Here is a 20,009-nt window from a genome sequence, read left to right on the forward strand (position 1 = left end):
TCTCACGTGTTTGAGTTTGTTTTTTGCCTTCCGTTTGGTAGAGACCCCTGTGTATGTTTGTTTCTTTGTCTGTGCTGCGCTTTGTATTAAAGGGCCCCTTGATCTGAGTTTGTCTTTTCACTGCTTAATGCAAGACATCCCCAAGGCGTGTGTTAGCTTAATTGTGTTGTTAATGTTGTTGTGTTGTTAATGTTGTGTGACAGATGTCCTCTGGGATTTAATTTGTCTGTGCTTTGGTCTGTTAGAGATCCTCTGGATGCAACTTCAAGTGTGCGTCTTTGCCTTTTTTGTTAGACTTCTCAAAGAGAGTTTGTGCTTCTGTCTTTGCTTCGATCTGTCTTTAGAGACCCTAAATGGGATTTGGTCTTGTTCACTTTATGTCTTTCACATGCATCTCTCTTTGCTAATAAGTTTACTTTGCCTCTAGAAGACAGGAAACTGTTTGTTGGCATGCTGGGGAAACAACAGAGTGAAGAGGATGTTAGGCGGCTCTTCGAACCCTTCGGACAGATGGAGGAGTGCACAATCCTTCGAGGCCCCGATGGAGCCAGCAAAGGTAGGGTAGAGATTTTGTGAAAAGATTTTATGACACTGACCTGCAAGGTGCTGTGAGAGCACCACAACTACAGACATTCATTGGGATGGTACCCAGGGTAAATCAAACTGGATCTTACAAACATGCTGGGGTAAGGTGCCGGCATCATGACTGATCAGAGATCTGGAGAAGACATGCAATGCAGACTGATTGTGACTCTGTGGGGCTATGGAAAACACTCATGCGTGCAATAATTATGCCACTGTCAAATATGCATTTCGTCCCACGAATGCCTCTTTAATAATCTGTTTCTCCTGCACAGTGTTCCTTCCTAGGAAGTCTTGCCCTCTCTACCCAAGTCTATGTTTCTGGACCATGCTACTGTAGACCACATTTGGTGAAAAGCAGAGATGTGTGTCCACAGTAGGCACACTGTGATCAACTAGGAGGCTACAGATGATTTTTCTCTATTTAACAGGAAAATAAATGTAGGGTTTGGTTCACAGATATAATGATTCGATGGCTGAAAGAGAGCATGCACATCAGGAGTGGCCTCGGTCTCAAATTCTGCGAGGCCAACAGGTGGACCAAACAGTTGGATCTTTGTATGCAAAGGTTTGGAAAAAAAACGGCCTTTAATTTCTTCAGACCACCATATGTCTGTGGTCATTGCTTTAATTCAATCACAACTAGATTACGACCATTCAGAATGCCTTGCCCTACTTAAGAAACAATTGACAACCCTACTCCTTGTACAGAATCCTACCACACACCTGAAAACAAGCTCCTCCAGCAGGGATCGTATCCCCCACAGTGGACGCCTATTGAAAAGAGAGCCTTGTTTAAAATACCAGTCATTGTTCATCATGTTGTTCATGGCTCTACTCCCTTCGTTCTGACTGCCACATTTCATATTCATACACCACAACATGCTCTATGTTCTGCTGGAAATGTTGCCTGATGTTCCCAAGGCTAGGGCCACCTCATTTGGTGTGGGGGCAGCAGCTAAGGAATGGAACAACCTACCCCTGATCTGCACGTTTCCTTCCTTCCCATTATTTAAGAAAAGGCTAAACCCCTTCTTTTTAAAACTTCTTTTAAACTAGTTTAGGAATAAATGTTTATTCATATTTTATTTTTCCTCAGACATACTCTATCATTTGTTTTGTTGTGTTATCTCCTACAGAGCCAAGAAATTCTGGTGTACTCATGCTTCAGAAATAACCTGTAACATAACATACTAGCCACTAAAAATCCATGACACGGATAACAATCTGGCGGATTACAGCTTTAAAAACTGGGTTTTCTATTATAAGGAAAATGTTTGGTCCGTCTGTACATAGTGTTGGTGCTTTCAGACTTAAAAGAGTGGATTGATGGGTTGGGGTTTTGTTTGAGTCTCTAAAAGATGGGAGCGCTAATACAGAAATTACCCAGAGAATATACAATAAAAATATGCATTGGAAAATCAACACAGGAAAATCCACTCAAAACAAGGTTCGAATTGCAAATCATAAAGGTTTATTTACAATTCAAAATTAATTACAGAAGGCAAAAACTGTATGGCTAGTCATCAGTTCAAATCATGCAAAATGCTAATAAACATTGGTAGCGGAATGTAAGCCATAGCTACACAAAGCCAGCGCTGAATACGGACCTGCACAGGGGAAGTAAAGAATCGAAGAGCAACATGTCATAAGCACTGCTCAGCAGAGGAAGGAGAGAAGAACATGGAAATATTTTAAGTGCAGATCGATAAACAGTCCACCATAGAGTCTACTCTCTAAGGAGAGAGGAAAAGTATTGGCTAGCACCTCCAATTAAGGACTTTTTGGCAATTTTAGGCAAATAAATCATACAAATGCCATAGTGTGAGGAGCAAGTTACAAGCCCCAGACCAATTATAAAATTGGACACACATCACATGGTAAAGGTGACGTCCGTCCCAATTCTAATAAATGAAACCATATCGAGTACTCCATGGAAATGATAACACATTCAGAATTAGGATAACCTCTCCCTTCAGCCAGAAATGTCCTTCATTTTAATACACTCAAGCTCCATCCTGCAGAAAAGAACATGAAAGGAACATTTGCAAACCGGACTGGCAAGCTAGCTGAATCTCGTACATTTAATATAAACAGCGAAGTTAATTATCCGAGGCTCTCGGTACACAGGCAGAAAGAGTGAACACACGGTAATTCTGGCTGAGTGCGCTGAAATGGAATAGAAAACACCATTAGGCCGGTGAAGCATTTCACCATGTTAAAACAACATGCAAACGTTTTATTGAGTCTCAATAGTATCAAAAAAAAATCCAGCAGTACGTTTAACCCCTTCACGAAGCCCTTCACGCTCATTTGTAAAGTGCTTGCTTATGTGGTTGTGGTGCCATCTGGCGGTCAGGGAAGAGCTTTTCAAGTAGTGTCTGCGTGGAGGCTCCAGAAGAGGGAGATAGCAGCTGGCATAGGGCCCACTCTCAGCAGAATCTTAATTTGTCAAGGCAGGCATTGGCCATTTTTAAGTGGAATAAATATAACTTAAAATGTTCATTGGATTTGGAATACAGTACAAACGGATCAAATTATTAGGTGCTTCAATATATTATCAAGACTTGGGATCTTCACAGCTGGGGACATGCTGTCTGACCTGTAGCACATCTATGTGGGGTGACCGAGACAAGCGCAAGACCACAGATTTGGCTTTTATTGCAGATAATCACGTTAGATTACTTGAAATGACATGATAGTTCTGCAGAAACATGAACTAAGAGACATATCTGTAAGAATTCCCCCTGTAGCTCTCAATCCAATCCCGACCAATCCATTTCAGTCTGTGTATTTATACTTCTGAAAGCCTAAATGGGCATCCAAACAACAGAGGAACAAAAAGATGACTTTATTGAGGGTTCCCTTTGGCTGTCAGTATGGTTTGCTTCATTCCTGTATAACCACACCACCAAGTAAAATTGAACACATTCCGCTGCAGAATAGCTGTAATCAAGTGTTGTGTAGTCTTTTTTAGAACTCTTTTCATTGAAACGTCGCTCAGTATACAGCGAATAAAGGAACTGAATGGAAACGATTGTTCGGTACACATGTCTGTTAAACCGGACAGCATCAAAACAAGGCATGGTTGTGAAGTGCTGTGTAGCCTTGGTCTTCCCCACCACCATAACTATTGAAGGCTTACATGATCCCCATGTGAACATCCTAGACACATACATGTTTAGCTGGCACATGTGCACTGTTGACACACACCTCCATCTTACGCTTGAAAACATGCCAGTCAACTTTTACAACTACAAGTCTGGATGCTTTTCAAAGGTTCTTCGTTGGATGCAGAAAAAATGACTGTGGCTAAACAGAGAAAAGACTGATAATCTGCTCTCGGGCCCTGTCAATCATGTCCCCTTCCCTGTGCCTTTGAAGAGAGGAACTAAGCGCTCCTCCAAACTCTGTAGCAAAACACTCAACCTGGGAGTGCTGCTTATAGGGATCCATCATGTACCCTTAATAAATAAATGCGGTCTTCAGGGCAGCCTTCCAACGTTTGCTCTATTTTGCTGTTGTTCCCCTGCTCTCAGAAAATCTCCCTAATCCTATCTTTGGTTATGTCCCATTTTGATGACTGCAGCAACCTGTCAGTAGCAATGCTTCAATGGATGACTGCACCATCCTATGCTATGGCCTCTCCAGCTGGTCTCCGTAAAAAATCCAGAGTCCATATCTATGCTGTTCACTTATTGATTGATTTTAAAAGACATGGGGCCTGGTTTAGATGTTGCCGGTAATCATCCCACCATCGACCTTTTGACTGAAAACCAGTCTGCCGCTGTGATGGTCCTCCTGCCATATTTTGATATTGGTGGTCCCACAGAAGAAAGCACACATTTGAACCACTGTCTTCGCCAAGAAAGACCGCCTGCATCAACAACGGGAGAGGGAAAAGTAGATGCCGGCGGGACCCCAGCCACCTTTCCCACCGTGCAGATTTGGATGTGCCTTACCGCCAAGAAAAAAGTGGCAGTCCGACCTCCACTTCTGAGTTGGCGGACTGATGGGGGGGAAGGGATGACAACTCACTTTATTCCCCATTCCACCTCAGTTTTCGAGTGGACACTACTGGACAACACCTACCATCACTGCTGCCATCGATACACAGAGAAAACACAACCGCCCACCCTGGTCGCCAGACTCGTAGGTAGAGACTCCGAATTGCCATAGTACATTGGGTGGGCACAGCACAGGAGTTTAGGAACCACTACAGGCATATAAATGTCACAGTATTTTTTTTAAAATCACTGTGACATGCATATGGCAGGGAGACAATTGTGTCACACATGGCTGGGGCACACAGGCAAAACACACATATTGCACACATACACAGTTCTCATTGTGGTGTCATCATTCATTGCAAAATGAATGCTGGCACCACAATGACGGTACACACACACTGCGCAATGGTGTCCATGTGTGTGCATTGCACGGGGCCTGTATGGGAAGGTTTATGCTATCTGTTGTGTATGTGAGTCAGTACGTGTATGTGTTTGTCTCTGTGTGGATTGGCTGTTTGAGTTGGAGTGGTTAGTGTGGTTGTGTCTGTATGTGTGTCACTTGCATGTGAGTCCTATATTGTTGTGTATGTTGTGTTGCTGTGTGACACATTCAGGTGAGTGTTGTTGTGAGGCAGATGTTGCCGTGATGTGTGTAGTTGTGTGTATGTGTTTGTGTAGCTGTGTGTGTAGTTGTGTTGGTTGTTGTGGTTGTGTCATGTGTGGGTACAGTGTCAATGGTGTGTCTATGTTGCGTCATGGATGCATGTCAATGTGTGTTTTTGGCATGTACAGGTTGTGTTGAAATTGTAATGGATGATGGTGTGTATGTGGTGTGTTGTGTAGTGCAGGGGAGCACATCTGGCTAATGTAGCACGTTTGTGTGTCACTTACCTCTATTCCAAAGCCAGTGACATTGTACGAAGTCTATTGGGTCCCACCGCCATCTCCCTCCATCAGCAATCTGTCGTCAGTCCTCCGCTTGCAGAGTTGTAACTTCTAAATAAGGCGGGCGAAACACCGTCGACTTGACGGTCTTCTTGGGTCTGTCGCTGACGCAGCTTGGCAGTAACACCGCCAAGATCCAAATCAAGCTCATGGTCATGTTTCAGTGGACCTGAAATCTCTCCACTGGCTCCAGGTGAGAGAAATATCAACCTTTAAAACTCATTGCTGCACACACAAGGTATTCCATGGTCATTTACCAAACATAACTATGTGTACCTTACATACCAACCAAAAGCAGCAGGATTGCCAACCAGTGATGATTATCTATAAGGGGCTAGATGGTCAATCCTTCCATGATCAGGACTCCTCCCTATGGAATTCACTGCCTTTAACTTTGGTACTGTAAAATAACTGCCTTAATTAAAAAAAAATCCTTATAAAATCTTTAAAATACCCACCTCTTCATCCTGGCATTTAGATCATTTGTATTTCTTCTCTAAAGCCCTACTCAGTTACATCTCTCTGTTCCCCAGATCAAGGTTCTTGCAAATGTACTACATTGATCACTCTTACATGTCCATACATCCCAAAGTACTCTGTGGAGACAGTAGAGTGGTTAGTAATGTTTTACAAAACCCTCAGATAAAACACATATGTAAACATGCACATACACTCTGCTACGTATGGTGGAAGATGGTGTAATATCTGGTAGGTGACTTCAAGTCCCCCAGTCACAGATGGTGTGACCCTGACAAGGAAGGAGGCAACAGTCCAGCACAGGTGATCAAAATGATCACAAGACTTCTGTGGCAAAATCTCCAATGAATTGATCTGAAAAATTAAAAAGATTGAAAATAACCATTAGGAGAACGTGGACAACACCACAAAAACAGATTGGTCAACATAGTACAGAAATCAGCTAAGCAGATTATATTGTAGGAAATGCCATGAAGGGGCCTGCAGAACTGGTGAAAGCTACCAGTATACTGAAAACCATAAAACTGTGCATCTGTCTTTCATGCGTCATCATCCACCACGCTGTTATGCACTGCACCCCGTAACATGATAACAGCACCTCTGCGGTCATCGTGCATGATGAGGAATCACTTCCCACATAGAATCACAAAACAAAGACAGCATCCTTCCAGCCACATACCCTACACGGTGTAGTGTGCTACCCATAAAGGCATATGCGTCAGCACCCCAAATAGGGATAGTAAAGCACTATATAAATGCTGTAATACAATACAATATCGTTCAGAATATGAAACTGATGGCCACTCATCTACTGCTAGAGACAGCTCTTGAACTGCAAGCTCTGTGCCTAACATGCACACTAACCTGTGACATATCTGAAGCTAGTACTCTGAGCTACTAAAGTTTTCAAAAAGAGAACATTGGAAAGTCATTTTGCTCTTGTTTCAGCACCATTTTAATTTGTGCTTTTGAAAAACAAAATCTTTGTATTGAGTGGTCATTTTTGCACTGGCTAATGCTTTGCTGATTTGAACTGCAGCAGTGTATATATTATATAATCTCACCCATAGGTTCACAAAGCCAATGCCCATGTGCCATTTGTAACCAAATGTAATGCCATGGTGTGGATTTAGAGCACACAGCATGTGAGAATCACGTTCAGTTGTTGTGAATGCAGAATAGCCATTCTCAAATTATAGCCCTTGTTACTAAAGCATCTACTCATGGGGCTTCCGCTTCAGAGTGTCAAGCAGAGACCCGAAGAGATAGCTGTGTTTGTCAACCATTTATGTCATTTAGGGGTTGCCAGGGGTCGCAGCTGCGAACCCCAGCTTGCCCCTTGCGATCCCTGGCATTGCCTCAGGCCTTAGAGGTGGCAAAATCTGTGCCAGGAACACAGGGGCAGCTCGTCCTTACGGACGTTGCTTGGGGCTCCACTTCCTTGTTTTCAATCATCAGTTTTTTTAAATTACACTATAGTGTAATAAAAAATGGAGTGCAGTTAGCTGGAAGAAGACCTTCCTTGGTAGCTGAGGCAAGTAAAAAACATTTAAATGTGTGTTGTGTGCATGCTTGCTTATGTAAAAGAGTGTGTGTATGAGTGAATGTGTGTTTGTGTAAGCATGTGTGTGAGTGAAAGTAAATATAAAATGGCGCTTGCTGTCACTTCCGCTGCCCCTGGAATTTTAGCGAATTGACGTCCGTGTGACAACATGCAATTCATTTGAACTAATGGGACTAACGTGATTGCTGATGTTTTACAGTCATGCATAATTAAAACATTTGGTGATTTTAGCTGCCTCTTTCATGCTTGTTATGTGGTGCTGTTGATTGGTGTGATCCTGCCGCAAGTTTTCAAAGCATAGTCAGTATGATATGGATTTGTGGTCAAAGCAAGGTTGGTTGATGTCACTTCTGTCATGCCATCGGTGATCCACCTGGGTGATTGCAGTGAAATGACGTCCTGGCTCCCAGTGGTGGGAAGTAAACACCAACTGATACTTAAATCTTTATTTCGCCATCTGTTAATAAGTAGATGAACATAAACGGCCCAGTAGTTGTACCTGCATGTGTGATTCATCACCTGCTTGAGTAATTGTTCATACTTTATATTGAAGTTGTAAGTAGCTGACGTTTTGTATTTTACAACACTTATCCCTTTTATCGTTGTTTTCAGTGGGAAAATCCCCAATTCCGGGCGCATTTAACTGCAGTTCCCTTGCCATTGCATGCTGCGGGCTCCAAATGCTTGCAAAGGAGTTAGTTTTAGAACACGTTCAATTTTACGATTCGTAATGTATGGCATTTATCGAATTTCAAATTGTGAATTGCTAAACTGTATGTACATTTGCATGCGGTTATGAATTAGCAACGCATGAACATTTGCATTTTCAAAATATTAGATCGCAAATCATGTCTGGATAAAATTTGCAAATTGCGGTTGACGCATTGGCAGCTATTGATAACATTTAAAAATTGAAATCAGTGCCACACCTAAAGGACGCTCTGCTTGAGAGCAATCCTACAAGGAATCGGGAGGCCATGTCTGTGAAAAATGTCCGTCGAGGGTACAGCACCCACGCAGGAGGAGCAGAGAAGATGTAGAAAGGTTTCGTTTTCAGACAAAAAGCTGAATATTCCATACAGGAAGCACCAGCACAAGATGATTACATAAATGGACTACTATGTAAGACTTGTGGGAAACAACAACACAAAAATTGAAGAGTATGATTGTTTCAAGCACAAAGACAAACGAGATGAAAATTTGTGTGAGGAATCTCTGATTGGGCAAGGAAGAAGTTGTGAAATTATTTCCACATCAACAGAAGAGATGGAGCAACACACTTCAGTGCCAGATACAGGAAGGAGGCCAACTGCCACCAAAAGTAAAAATAGATGATGGAAATGTAGGTCCATCATCTGGTAGGTCCACAGTCATATAGAAATACAGGCTTGTTAAATATGACAATCCACACACGTAATTTACACCTAAAACCCATTCATAAATTATAATGCAGGAGCGTGTTCCAATACACTTATAACTGTTATTTGTAAAACAAAAAGCTTACTTATTGGGTCATCAAAACTGTTATTTGATAGTATTCACTAACAATGTTTGTCATTACATTACTATGACAATATGAAGTTATTTACTTGTCCATAGTTATTATAGACTTCCCACCTACCACAGATGAGGAGGAAACTGACACTATGGATATTGATGAAATTTCACATGGAGAACAGGAAAAGGAGGGGATAATGTGACACATGCACAGTCACCTCAAGCAGTCCAGCAAAGGTCTCAGAAGGCTATGCCGAAGGCTGACACTACAAATGTTCCATCCCTGTCACTGAGACATTGACACCCAAGCTGCACAAGAATACTGGAAATTGGATTTACTGTTACATGTGCAGCTTAGACAGCCGTATGCCACAAACAAGCTGGGTAGGAGAGAAACTGCAATTGAACACAATGTGACCTCTGTCCTAACATCTGGGAAGGACACCCTTGACCTAACTCTACAAAAGGCATTGCAGCTAAGGCAGTGCAGTCACTTGTTAAAAGCAATGTTAAAGTTCCTTCAAGGGGCAGATGTAATATTGTGGATCCTTCACTAAGTCTAGCTGTGGGGTTACTTGTAATACTCGCCCAAAGTGCACGTGACACACAAGGACAAATAGGCCGACTGTCAGGTGGCTATGTGTACAGGGGCCTTAAGCCTGTGTACCCGAGTGTTTTTCATACAGGGACCTTAAGCATGTGTACCAGAGTATGTTGTAATGTAGTTGAACGCACACGCTGTAGTCTTCTGCACTCATGTGGGTTGGATGATACTACAGGTATATACATATATATATATATGTTCGATGGCATGTGTAGCTGCAGATACACATGCTGTGCACAGTCCGCCATCTGGTGTTGGGCTCGGAGTGTTACAAGTTGTTTTTCTTCGAAGAAGTCTTTTCGAGTCACGAGACCGAGGGACTCCTCCCATTTCGACTCTATTGCGCATGGGCGTCGACTCCCATTGTCCCATTGTCGACTTGTTTTTTTTCCGCCATCGGGTTCGGACGTGTTCCTTTTCGCTCCGTGTTTCGGGTCGGAAAGTTAGTTAGAATCTCGGAAAAAATCGTCGGTATTGTTTGCGTTCGGTATCGGGTTAGTTAGAACAAATCGACACCGAATTTTGAAGAGCTCCGGTGGCCCTTTGGGGTTTTTTCGTTCCCCCGTCGGGGCCTGGTCGGCCCGGCCACATGCGACTTCAAGGCTGATGGAACGGACCCCATTCCGCTTCTGCCCAAAATGCCATAACAAGTATCCGTATACGGATCAGCATCTGGTCTGTAACTTGTGCTTGTCCCCCGAGCACAAGGAGGATACTTGTGAAGCCTGTCGAGCGTTTCGGTCGAGGAAGACGCTGAGAGACCGAAGACCCAGGAGACTACAAATGGCGTCCACGACGACAGGTCAAGAACGTTTCGAGGAGGAAGAAGAAGCTTTCTCCATCCACGAGTCGGATTCTGAAGAACTCAGCGCCTAAGAAACACACCAAACCGTGAGTAAGACGTCGAAAATCAAGACTCACGAGAAGTCCACAAAAGCCCAGGGGACGCCACCGCCAACAGGCCATGGCTTAACCCGAAAACTAGGTGACCGATCCAAGGCACCGAAAAAGGGCATGCTGGTGTCGAAGTCATCCGACTCCGGTCGAGATACCGCCACACAGCAACCTCGGAGCCGAGACAGCGGCTCCGAGAAACTTCGGCACAGAGACAGCGGCACCGAAGAATTTCGGCACCGAGACACCACGCCGAAAACAAAGAAGGTTTCTTCGGAGCCTAAAAAGACTTCCGAAAAGGTTTCGGTTCCGAAACATCCAGCCTCGGAGCCGAAAACTAGTTCCTATACAGAGGAACAAGGATTAACCTCCCAATTACATAGATTTGGAGAGGAGCTTCAAGCTGTAGAGCCTGACTACACGCAAAGAAGGCTTCATATTCATGAGGACACAGGGAAGATAACCACTCTTCCCCCAATCAAAATAAAAAGAAAACTTGCCTTTCAACAAAAGGACAAGCAACCACAGGCAAAAGTGGCAAGGAAAACAACCCCGCCACCGTCTCCACCACCATCAACACATGCATCACCAGCAACAACTCCACCACTGATGCACTCACCAGCTCATACTACAATGAGTCAGGATGATCCCGATGCATGGGACCTTTACGATGCTCCAGTGTCTGACAACAGCCCAGACTCCTACCCACAAAACTGTCACCACCTGAGGACAGTACATCCTACACACAGGTGGTCGCAAGGGCAGCCGAATTTCACAACGTCACCTTACATTCTGAACCAATTGAGGATGACTTTCTGTTTAACACCCTATCCTCCACCCATAGCCAGTACCAAAGCCTTCCCATGTTCCCAGGAATGCTAAAACATTCAAAACAAATATTTCAGGATCCAGTTAAAGGCAGAGCCATAACTCCAAGGGTGGAGAAAAAGTACAAGCCACCGCCAACAGATCCAATCTATATTACAACACAACTAACACCAGACTCAGTAGTTGTCGGGGAAGCTCGTAAGAGAGCCAACTCTCATACCTCAGGAGACGCACCACCTCCAGACAAAGAGAGACGCAAAGTTGATGCTGCGGGAAAAAGGGTTGCAGCACAAGCAGCAAATCAATGGCGTATTGCCAATTCACAAGCACTTTTGGCAAGATACGACAGAGCTCATTGGGATGAAATGCAACATTTCATCGAACACTTACCCAAGGAGTTCCAAAAAAGAGCGCAACAGGTGGTAGAAGAGGGACAAAGTATCTCAAATAATCAGATACGGTCTTCCATGGATGCAGCAGATACAGCTGCAAGGACAATAAACACTGCAATCACGATACGAAGGCACGCATGGCTGTGCACTTCAGGGTTCAAGCCGGAAATCCAACAAGCTGTGCTCAATATGCCATTTAATGAACAGCAATTGTTTGGGCCGGAAGTAGACACTGCCATTGAGAAACTCAAAAAAGACACCGATACAGCCAAAGCCATGGGCGCACTCTACTCCCCGCAGAGCAGAGGCACATTTCGAAAAACACCTTTTAGGGGAGGGTTTCGAGGTCAACCCACAGAAACCACAACCTCACAAACAAGGCCTACTTACCAGGGTCAATATCAGAGGGGAGGTTTTCGGGGGCAATATAGAGGGGGCCAATTCCCAAGAAATCGAGGAAAATTCCAAGGCCCCAAAACTCAAAATAAACAGTGACACACAAGTCACACAACCCCATCACTTAACACCTGTGGGGGGAAGACTAAGCCAATTTTACAAACTTTGGGAGGAAATAACAACAGACACCTGGGTCTTAGCAATTATCCAGCATGGTTATTGCATAGAATTTCACCAATTCCCTCCAAACGTCCCACCTAAAACACACAATATGTCAAAACAACATATAGATCTTCTAGGACTAGAAGTTCAAGCATTGCTACAAAAGGACGCAATAGAATTAGTGCCAAATCTACAAAAAAACACAGGAGTTTACTCACTGTACTTTCTAATACCCAAAAAGGACAAAACTCTGAGACGAATACTAGATCTCAGAATACTAAATACCTACATCAAATCAGACCACTTTCACATGGTCACGTTACAAGACGTAATCCCACTGCTCAAACAGCAAGATTACATGACAACATTAGACCTAAAAGATGCGTATTTCCATATACCAATACATCCTTCACACAGGAAATACCCAAGGTTCGTATTCCAAGGAATACATTACCAATTCAAAGTGTTGCCATTCGGAATAACAACTGCGCCAAGAGTTTTTACAAAATGCCTGGCAGTAGTAGCTGCACATATCAGAAGGCAGTAAATACATGTGTTCCCGTACTTAGACGACTGGTTAATCAAAACCAACACGCTAAGACAATGTTCCCAGCACACAAACTACGTCATACAGACCCTTCACAGGCTAGGTTTCTCGATCAACTACGCAAAGTCACACCTTTTGCCGTGTCAAACACAGCAATACTTAGGACCGACAATCAACACAGCAAAAGGGATTGCCACTCCAAGTCCACAAAGGGTTCAAACATTTCACAAGATAATACAGGCCATGTATCCAACACAAAAGATACAAGTCAAAATGGTAATGAAACTCCTAGGCATGATGTCTTCATGCATAGCCATTGTCCCAAATGCAAGATTGCACATGCGGCCCTTACAACAGTGCCTAGCATCACAATGGTCACAAGCACAGGGTCAACTTCTAGATCTGGTGTTGATAGACCGCCAAACATACATCTCGCTTCTATGGTGGAACAGTACAAATTTAAACCGAGGGCGGACTTTCCAAGACCCAGTGCCACAATACGTCATAACGACGGATGCTTCCATGACAGGGTGGGGAGCACACCTCAATCAACACAGCATCCAAGGACAATGGGACATACATCAGAGACAGTTTCACATAAATCACTTAGAACTGTTAGCAGTATTTCTAGCGCTGAAAGCATTTCAACCCATGATAACTCAAAAATACATTCTTGTCAAAACAGACAACATGACAACAATGTATTATCTAAACAAACAAGGAGGGACACACTCGACACAGTTGTGCCTCCTAACACAAAAAATATGGCATTGGGCGATTCACAACCACATTCGCCTAATAGCACAATTTATTCCAGGGATTCAGAACCAGTTGGCAGACAATCTCTCTCGAGATCACCAACAAACCCACGAATGGGAAATTCACCCCCAAATACTAAACAATTACTTTCAAATTTGGGGAACACCTCAAATAGATCTATTTGCAACAAAAGAAAACTCAAAATGCCAAAACTTCGCATCCAGGCACCCACAAGATCAATCCCAAGGCAATGCTCTATGGATGAACTGGTCAGGGATATTTGCATACGCTTTTCCCCCTCTCCCTCTCCTTCCATATCTAGTAAACAGGTTGAGTCAAAACAAACTCAAACTCATACTAATAGCACCAACATGGGCAAGGCAACCTTGGTACACAACACTACTAGACCTTTCAGTAGTACCTCATGTCAAACTACCCAACAGACCAGATCTGTTAACACAACACAAACAACAGATCCGACATCCAAATCCAGCATCGTTGAATCTAGCAATTTGGCTCCTGAAATCCTAGAATTCGGGCACTTAGACCTCACACAGGAATGTATGGAGGTCATAAAACAAGCTAGAAAACCTACCACTAGACACTGCTATGCAAATAAGTGGAAAAGATTTGTTTATTACTGCCATAATAATCAAATTCAACCTTTACACGCATCTGCAAAAGAAATAGTAGGATACTTACTACATTTGCAAAAATCTAACCTAGCTTTCTCTTCCATTAAAATACATCTTACGGCAATTTCTGCTTACCTACAAATTACGCACTCAATTTCATTGTTTAGGATACCAGTCATAAAGGCGTTTATGGAAGGCCTAAAGAGAATTATACCACCAAGAACACCACCAGTTCCTTCATGGAACCTCAACATTGTCCTAACACGACTCCTGGGTCCACCTTTTGAGCCCATGCACTCTTGTGAAATGCAATACTTAACGTGGAAAGTTGCATTTTTAATTGCCATCACATCTCTAAGAAGAGTGAGTGAAATTCAAGCATTTACCATTCAAGAACCATTTATTCAAATACACAAAAATAAAGTTGTTCTACGGACCAATCCTAAATTTTTACCAAAAGTAATCTCACCGTTCCACCTAAATCAAACGGTAGAATTACCAGTGTTCTTCCCACAGCCAGATTCGGTAGCCGAAAGAGCACTACATACATTAGACATCAAAAGAGCACTAATGTACTACATTGACAGAACAAAACTAATTCGAAAGACAAAACAATTATTTATCGCCTTTCAAAAACCTCATACAGGAAATCCAATTTCAAAACAAGGCATTGCTAGATGGATAGTTAAGTGCATTCAAACCTGCTATCTTAAAGCTAAAAGAGAACTGCCTATTACACCAAAGGCACACTCAACCAGAAAGAAAGGTGCTACCATGGCCTTTCTAGGAAATATTCCAATGAACGAAATATGTAAGGCAGCAACATGGTCTACGCCTCATACATTTACCAAGCACTACTGTGTAGATGTGCTAACTGCACAACAGGCAACAGTAGGTCAAGTTGTACTAAGAACATTATTTCAAACTACTTCAACTCCTACAGGCTGAACCACCGCTTTTGGGGAGATAACTGCTTACTAGTCTATGCACAGCATGTGTATCTGCAGCTACACATGCCATCGAACGGAAAATGTCACTTACCCAGTGTACATCTGTTCGTGGCATTAGTCGCTGCAGATTCACATGCGCCCACCCGCCTCCCCGGGAGCCTGTAGCCGTTTAGAAGTAGATCTTAAACATTTGTACATTTGTAAATATATTACTTAAAACTTTATTATGTACATACGCATTCACTCCATTGCATGGGCACTATTACTAGCATACACAACTCCTACCTCACCCTCTGCGGGCAAAACAATCTAAGATGGAGTCGACGCCCATGCGCAATGGAGTCGAAATGGGAGGAGTCCCTCGGTCTCGTGACTCGAAAAGACTTCTTAGAAAAAAAACAACTTGTAACACTCCGAGCCCAACACCAGATGGCGGACTGTGCACAGCATGTGAATCTGCAGCGACTAATGCCACGAACAGATGTACACTGGGTAAGTGACATTTTCCATATATATATATATATGATACTCTATGCACAAGTGATACTATTTTGACATTTTTATGAGAACTGATCTCAGGGCAATCTTGTATCCTCAACTCACCCTTGCAGACACAATAATGTTTCAGTAGCATCTCCTGTATCTCTGTTGTCCAATATGCTTTGTTATAGCATAGTATTGACGACTGTGTTTGTGTATTCGTTTTTTTAATGATAATGTTGTATATCTCACAACGGAAATGTTTAATTGAAAAATTCCTTGTATGGCCTGTATCCATTTCACTTTTGAATAGTGACTGTGTAGGAAACCTTCGCTTTGTTAGATGACAATACACACTGCAGTGGAATCGACATTACGCGGTGCAGGTTTCAAATACTTGCCTGACATCTTTTATGCATTGTATGTTCTACTTATAATTCACTGCTGTAGGTATTACTAATTTGTTTATTTATGTTCCTCCCTTTTTATTGTTTATAATGTGCACCCAAAATTAGCACGTAACACAATCCATCAGAGTGGTAATGTACTGTCAGGGTTTACATGCATGTTACACGAATTGTTAATGTTTAAACATGATTGTCGCCTGCTTTGACTGCTTTGTGTTTTGCAAGTTCAAGTTCTTATTTTTGCAACAATTTGCTATGGGCAAACGCTTAGCACATTGGTGATTTGTGATTTACTAATTGCAACTGAAATTTATATTTTGCAGTAACTAAGAACATTAGGCTCGCTATACAATTGTTGTGGCCGACTCATTTTACGGCCTTTGTACATCCCTAAAATGTACATACCTCTGGCCCCTAGTTCAAGATTAAGACAAGGCTGTTCTCAGTTGAGCATTATTCAAGTGGGGTGGATCATGGTCTTCCTCAGTTTAATCAGTTGCAGCCTAATCTTGCTTCCTTTTCCCTTCTCTGCTGTGATGAGCAAGAAAATATTGTGGAAATTCATGACTACTGTGTGTGGGATTAGTCTGTCCTCCATTCTTCAACCTACTAAATGCTGGACTTGACTCAAAATGCCATTTCAGAGCTGGTCTGTTTTTGTCCAGGAGTGTATCAGCTAGTGCACCTTAGTGGATATGACCATTATCATCATCATCATCAATAACTTCAGCATATGGGTAGGCACCGATATACCTGTGGGAAGATAACCTCATGTGTTGCTTCTATCGGCCATAAAGATTTCCATCTTCTACAGTACAGTGTCCCTAAAACCTTGCCACTGTAGGTTAACGCCATGTGAAACTGCCCAGGATAGCCTTCTCAAGTATTGCTCCTCAACTTAGAGGTTTGAAGTCTTCTCTTTCATTGTGAGCTTTAAATGGTTGCTCCAGCCTCTACTAAAAGCTTTCCTCTTTTAGCAGTTCATCTTCTTGCCCTATTTCCCTTAAACATGTCCTCCTTTCCTAATAAAGTATTTCCCATTTTTGTGTGCAGGTTGTGCTTTTGTCAAGTATGGAAGCCATGCTGAGGCCCAGGCAGCAATCCACAGCCTTCATGGCTGCCAGACTATGCCGGTGAGAATAAGGATGAGGTGTTTATCATAAAGCCACAGTACCACTATCTTTTGCCTTCATTAAATACTTACTTTGCCCTCTGTTCTCTTAGCTTCTCTCAAAGCTCTATATATCAACTTTTCCTTTGTTATTCATGCTTCCTCCGTCGTTTCCCTCTGCTTTCACTATGTGCTCTCCCATGTGCTGTTTCTTTCTTTCTTATCATCTTTCTTACTGTACATTTACTCTTTCTTGGTTCCTCTCTCTTAGTTTCTCAGCTCTATATCACTGATCATCTTTTTCTCTATCTGGACCTCTGTGTTCTCTTCCTGGAAATCTCTTTCTGTCTTTCTCTCTTTCATCTCCCTAATTCTTTCAATTGTATGTTTTTGTTGTCTCTGGTCATATTCTTCTTTCATTTCTCTTTCTTGTTTCCCTAATTGTTTTCCTACTTCTTAGTCATTCTTTTGTGTGCCCCATGGTACTCTCTGTTCATCCTCTCTTCTCTTCATGTGCCACTTCTTCTCTATACTATCTCTTAATTACCTCTGCCTCCCTAGCTACCACAGTCTCTCCGTCAGTTTCTCTTTTTCTCACATTCTCTCTGTTTCTTCCTCCATCTCCCTTGTTCTTTCTCACTCACTGTCTTCCCAGATCTCTTCCTGATCTCCCATTGATCCTGTTTTTCTCACACTGACCATCTCATTTTTCATTCTGTTCTTGTTCGACTCGCTTCGTGCATGACTGTCACCTCTGTTCACACACCTGTCCTCTTCTCTCCCTCTCCTTTTTATGGTGCTTTCTATTCTTTTTTTTCTCTAGTTCTCACGCGTATGTCTATGGACATTTCTGCTCTTTTGTTTTACTCTTCTCTGTCTCTGCTTTGAACTTCTTCTGGACTTTGTCTTTCTCTCTGACCGTCCCTAAGTATTCTGGTTCTTTTGTAAAACGTTTTTTTCGTTTGTTGGGACTTCTATTCTTTGTCCGAGTCACGCTGTTCCCTCTTCGATATACATGTATTCTCATTCTTGATTTCTTTGTTCTTTCAATATATTCTTTGTACTTTTTGTTCGCTCAGAGCTTTCTTTCTGAGGCTCTCTGGTCATATCTACTATAGCTCTGCCTCTCTATTATTTATTTGGTCTGTATCTTTTTTCAGTTCTCTCAGCTTGCTTCTATTATTTCACTGGTTCCCTGTCTCTGTGTTTCCCCCTCTTTATCTGTACCCCTTCACTTTCTGTGTCTTTGTATTTCTATAGCAGTCTCAATTTCTCCTACCCACATTCAGCAATCAGTTGTTATATTCTCTCGTTAAATGATTTAAGTGAAGGTTTGAACCTTATGTTCCTGGTCTCTCTGTAGTCTGTCCTGTATGGTGGGGGTACATTTTATTTTTTTAATTGTTTATGTGTGCCGCATTGAAGCTTGGCTTGGTCTGGCATGGCATGTGTGCTGTTAAACGAATATAAACATGCAGATTATATCTCTTTTCCTCTCTCTGTCTCAATTCTCTCTCTCTTTGCTCTCTCTTCTGTCTGATATCCCCTTTTCTTATTCTGTTTTTTCTTTGTTTCTTTTTTGTATTCCTGCTGCAGCTGTTCTCTCTTCAAGGACTTTTAAGTTCCAGTCTTTGTTCTGCAGCAACAGGAATGTTAGAGGGAGGGGCAGCTGACTAGGAAGTATAGTGATATAAAAACTCTTTTGAAATCTGTTAAGAATACGCTTTTCACTTCAAAGGTTCTTCATAAACCTTTATTAGATTCATAGCATTGTTTATCCAACCACCTCGGGCAGCAAATCGATCATAACTGACCACATTCAAATCTCCCCCAGATCATTTATCTAGAATATCACATGGCCCTGCTATATCTAGACCTAGCTTAGTCCATGGCTCCACTTGAACCTCAACAGGTGATAGAGGAACTGTGTGAGTTTTCTTTGTTTTGTCATTGTTCGCACAATGCCAACAATCCTTCAGCACCACTTCATCCTCTTGATCCATTCTTGGCCACCAGTACTATTCACACAAATGAGCCCTGGTCAAATCTATCCGTAAATGTCCATCATGAGCCAAGTTAAATAACTTCTGTCCCAAAACATCTGGAGGTACCACCTGTTCCCCCTTAATACTTTTCCATCACTAATGCTGAGTTCATCTTTTACACAAAGAAATCCTTCCACATTAGTTGGTATATCTTTCTTGTGTGGACAACCATTTACACTGAGTTCCTTTAATGTTGATAATTCTATTTTGTTTGAAATAGCATTACCCCAGCCACTTTCCTCCAGGGCTGATTCACATACCCAATCTACAGCTAGTTCTTCACACACATCTACATTCTGGTTGAGTGGCAGTATAGAGAGACAACCTGCCTTTGCATTCCCTGCTCCAGGTATACACTCAACTGTAAAATTATAACTAGTCAATCCATCTGACCACCTTCTGATCCTAGAGGATACAATCTCCATCTCCTTACATAGGAACATACAAGTAAGCGGTCAATGAGCTGATCTGACCACAAATGGTATTCCCCATAAAAAAAACTCAAAGTGGATAATTGCCCAATATACAGCTAGCTCACACCTCGGCTTGGTTCACTGCCTTCAACCGGCTATAAATCCTGTTGGGTACGGAGGCAAGAAAAAAGATGTTTTGGGTATCACCCATTTTTGCTACAAACACTTTCCCAAAGTTTGACGCTTATCAAATTGAATTCTCATCACCGAATAACCTAAAACATCCATTTGCTTGCCTCCGTACCCAACAG

General features: G+C 42.4%; 1 protein-coding gene across 12 annotated transcripts in view; it reads left to right on the forward strand.

The window, feature by feature from the left end:
- CELF6 (CUGBP Elav-like family member 6) overlaps positions 1-20,009 on the forward strand; it is a 435,439-nt gene that overhangs the window by 355,726 nt on the left and 59,704 nt on the right. For 7 of the 12 annotated variants that reach the window (XM_069222257.1, XM_069222258.1, XM_069222260.1 and 4 more), the window contains 2 exons: positions 428-556; positions 17,183-17,262. In XM_069222257.1, coding sequence (XP_069078358.1) covers positions 428-556; positions 17,183-17,262 — 209 coding nt within the window. The remainder of the gene's footprint in view (positions 1-427; positions 557-17,182; positions 17,263-20,009) is intronic. The other 5 variants (XM_069222259.1, XM_069222261.1, XM_069222263.1 and 2 more) reach the window with 1 other exon arrangement.

This window comes from Pleurodeles waltl, chromosome 3_1 (genome assembly GCF_031143425.1).
Source record: "Pleurodeles waltl isolate 20211129_DDA chromosome 3_1, aPleWal1.hap1.20221129, whole genome shotgun sequence".
NCBI lineage: Eukaryota > Metazoa > Chordata > Amphibia > Caudata > Salamandridae > Pleurodeles > Pleurodeles waltl.